Source organism: Primulina huaijiensis, unplaced genomic scaffold (genome assembly GCF_012295235.1).
Source record: "Primulina huaijiensis isolate GDHJ02 unplaced genomic scaffold, ASM1229523v2 scaffold207872, whole genome shotgun sequence".
In the NCBI taxonomy this organism is placed as follows: domain Eukaryota; kingdom Viridiplantae; phylum Streptophyta; class Magnoliopsida; order Lamiales; family Gesneriaceae; genus Primulina; species Primulina huaijiensis.
Genome location: NW_027355039.1, coordinates 1 through 4,103, shown reverse-complemented (window position 1 = coordinate 4,103; position 4,103 = coordinate 1). Strand labels below are relative to the sequence as shown.

Genomic DNA, 4,103 nt, shown 5'->3' with positions numbered 1-4,103 from the left:
TCGGTGTAATGCTAGTTTTGTAACTTGAAAGTTCATACTCTTTTGAATATTTTCAAATGGTTCCACAAATCTTAGCCTCACCTTTTAACTCTTGCCCAAGTGCGCATAGCTAAGTGTACATGTGTTAAAATCCGTATGCCCATGTCGTATGCATCTTTTGTTCCCATGATTAGATAGCTCTTTAAAACTAATGGTTTCCTCTTCTAATATATTAAAAACGTTATAATAGTTGAAATCAAATCTAAAAAATGTCATATACATAGCATGTTTTCCTGTTGAGTACTTGGGACAGAGCATACACTGAATAGGCAGACTCCGCCTAGCATAAGCAAATGCTGGAATCCCCTCTTTTAGTAATTCTTTTGTTGAAAAGTTCAACCACATAGGTGTAGAATCAACAAAATTATATACAACATCTATTTGTCACAAAGATTATGTAAAAGGTACCTGGTTACCAATCTAGAAGTGAGCTCCCTTCCTTCACTAGAACAAAAAGGCCACCATCTCCTCGTGAAATCCGGAAATCTTTGTCGAGGTATGTCGTCAGAAGCCATGATTTCGTCTGCCCACCACGAATTGGAATCTTAAGTGGAGACTGACCAGAAATTGCTCGTGCTACGCCTGCCACCGCATTTTGAAGTGGATTGAGAAATTGCTGCACGAATGACAGGTTTATGTTTTGACCGAAAATGTTTACGCTCTCTGGAAGATCTACGCTGGACTTGATTTCTGGAGGATTAAACGACCCTTCCTTAAATTCAACCTGCACAACTTTGCCTGGTGAATTATACAAATCCGATTTTTCAATCACTTCAGGAACACAATTTTGAGTTGCCTCACCCACAGTAAAACTGACATATAATACTTGAACAAAGTATGATATTCCTCAACAACATAAGACAACACTCATTCAATTTTAGGTTAAGTGTGAAACTTGTTATACACATATCAAATCATTTGGAACTTTCGTTAATTATCATCCATTATGATACAGATGCAAGAACAAATAACATATCAGAATTGGGCTGAGACAAACAATTATTTGATATATCGCATTCTTTTTCAATAGTGTAATCCTGTTGTGTCATGTAATAGAACGTGCTGTAGAGTATTAGAATGTTCTACCTGTATTCTTGATGGGCTTCGGATTTCAAAGGCTGCAGAAGCACTAAAAGACAAAGTAAAAGTGGGGGTTGACAATGTGGTACTATTCTCTATGGTAAGGCTGCGAGTGTCAATTGATTGACCAATCTTTTCGACTTTCACGAATGGAATACTGCCAACTGAAAGAAGGGGTAATAGCTCGGAGAAGGCTGTGAACCTGGTGCATAACCAAGAAAAAATCATTAGATTTTACCAAACTTGTAAATCAATCTGCTTCTTTCATATTGATTCGGTATTTTGTTCTTGCATGCCAGTTTTCACATTAATTCCTGAAGCACAAGCGCAAATGAAATTTTCAAAGCTACGTGCTGAGAAAATATCAAGGAAAGAAACCATTTCACTTTTTTCATTAACTCAGTAAATAGTAGATCCAAACAAATTTAAAACATGCTCCAGGCTTTGTGATTGTTCGAACATATGAAAACAACTAAAAAGGACATAAAATAGAGTAAAAAGTGTTTTTTTTTTACTTTTTCGTTAGTGGCAATACATAACAAGAAAGTACAAGCCTCAGGAATGATTACAAAGGCACATATAGTGAAAAAGGCCTCTTGCCAAATTCGTCAAAGCAACAGCACCCATCTTGTTTAGCTTAAAATGAAAACAAGACAATTCAACCACTAATTATATGTATGATTATTTTGAGGCACAGCACAGCACAACAGCTCAATGACTATGCATGCTCTGGAACTTCTATGTTTACACAAGATCAAGGAGAAACAATGACTGATTTTTATGCTATAATAATCTGGACATACTCAATCTCTTTGGAAAACCCCTCGTTATTCAGCAATTCTCTTGTATAGCACAATATACGTTTCTCTTAATATTTGGGATATTTACAATTCTAATTCTTATCATTTAGAGCTGAAAATATATGGAGATTGATTGATTGATCGAACGCCTTAAAATTCTAATTCAGATTATTTAAAGCTGAAAACATATAGAGATTGATTGATCAAACACCAAATCTTTTAATGACAAGTTGGAAATGAGCTAGCTCAGATTATTTCTAGGCATACTAAACCTCTAGTGAGCAGCTTACAAGTTGTTACTTTGTTTTTTTTTTATAAGAAACTATATTTTATTGATAAATAAAGTTTTACAAAAGTAGCGGATGAGTAATCCGCACAAGCTGTTACTTTGTTATTGATATGTAATTTCATTTTTCAATTTAGATACACTCCCTCTATCCTAAATCAAATGTTCAATCTTCTTTTCCATGATATGTGGCTAAAGAATGTTTCATTTACAAGAAAGGTTGATTTCTACACAAGCACCTCCTAGGTAAAGTGATATAATGCCCTACCGACTGACAATCTAATATTGAGGGCAATAACGTAAAGGTTTGCTAGCCTTCATTTTTTCTAAAACTAAGGCAAAATCATACGTTCAAAAGAAAACAAGGGAATATTATTTTAAAATTTAAGTTATAAAATATTGTTTTGACTTCTTTAGATCATTCATTTCTAACAAGTTGTCCAGTCAGTACTCTAACTCACTCTTTGTTGCCATTAAGCTTCATGCCCATGGCCCACTCCCCTTCTCAAACAATTTTATCCTACATGGAATGAGAAGGTATTGGTTGCTATAGCTTAGCCTAAATATATGTGAGTCAAAAGAAATCCGCTTAATCTTTTGCAAAATTCGCATAGTTACGTGCAGCTGTATTTGATTGTACCATATCACATTCAGCAGCTATACCAAAATGCTACTTTTACACAGCCTTGCTTAGACAAGTTTATTCCAGCAAATTAGACTCTCATCTGCCTCAGACTCTCATCTTGTAAGAACATGTGCAAGAAAAAACTCATGTCATATCGCTTCTAAGAATAGATCACGACCACCAACACGACAATGGCCAAAGGGTTTAATACTGACTATCAAGCACTAGCGACAATCTCAACTATGTTAGCTCAATTGCCAAGTTAAACACTTGCGCAACCATTTCTTTTAGAAATTGAAGATTGGAGCTTAGTCGGTCTAGTTTCTGTGCTGAAGTATCAGATGGGCTCATCAAACAGTAAATCAAGAATCAATTTCAAGCCAGAGGTTGGTTTTTTTCCACATATCACAACTATCTAATTTTAGCTCAGAGGAATTCTGAACATAATGTCTAAATTGTGACCTCTCTTCTAAGGCATATATTTATGGAGACCCCATGGGACCTAAATACAACAGTATGGGCAATAAATAGCCAGTTCCACCATTCATAGAAACTAATTGTGAGTAAAGGCTGATAACCTGGGACCATGCTTTCGACAGAATCGACTCGATAGGTCGCATAACAAGTAAAGCTATCTCTACATGACATTATTATCGTATAGTGATATTTATTAATTTACATGTTGAATTTTCTAGAGGAACATGGATTAGTTATCACTTTGACTTGGTTGAATTCGTACAGCGAGTTTTCTTGAGGAGAAAAGGAAACCAATCACTTTGAATCGGTCCAATGTTGTATAAACTAGCTTATCTATGCTTTACACAAGAACATAACAATGGATTCCTCCAAAATTACATACCAAATCATGTGTCCCCTTCTCTTCAACTTTTTGATAAATACTGCTTAAAAATTAAAAGTATCACCACGTTTCACACCTAGAGTTAGTGGCTTAAGCACTCCCATCGAACTTGAAATGAAACAACTTTTATCAGGAATTAGAAGCACGTGATATTGAAACAATCCAGGGATCTCTATCCAATAATACCATATTAATTAATCGGTGGCTCCTGACACATGCCTACTCTGTTCACATATATGCTCTCCACCTGGAATCTTCCCAACTCGCAATTCAATTAAGCACAAACAAGGTCATAAAAGGCCGCATCAAACGAAAAAATAACAATGTAAGGCCTCGTGCACTTAAAATTTTTGAAAGGGATGGAAACTAAAGAGTAACTCACACTAAAACCCAGTTTCCATCAAGCAACTCCGG

At 35.6% G+C, this 4,103-nt stretch overlaps 1 protein-coding gene across 1 annotated transcript; it reads right to left on the bottom strand.

Moving 5' to 3' along the window:
- Positions 1 to 209: 209 nt before the first annotated feature.
- Positions 210 to 4,097, bottom strand: LOC140966755 (plastid lipid-associated protein 3, chloroplastic-like; the record flags this gene model as incomplete). Its single annotated transcript, XM_073427011.1, has 3 exons — positions 210 to 763; positions 1,126 to 1,321; positions 4,072 to 4,097. Coding segments are annotated over 3 exons (534 nt in total), but the record flags the coding sequence as incomplete, so codon positions are not given.
- Positions 4,098 to 4,103: the final 6 nt, after the last annotated feature.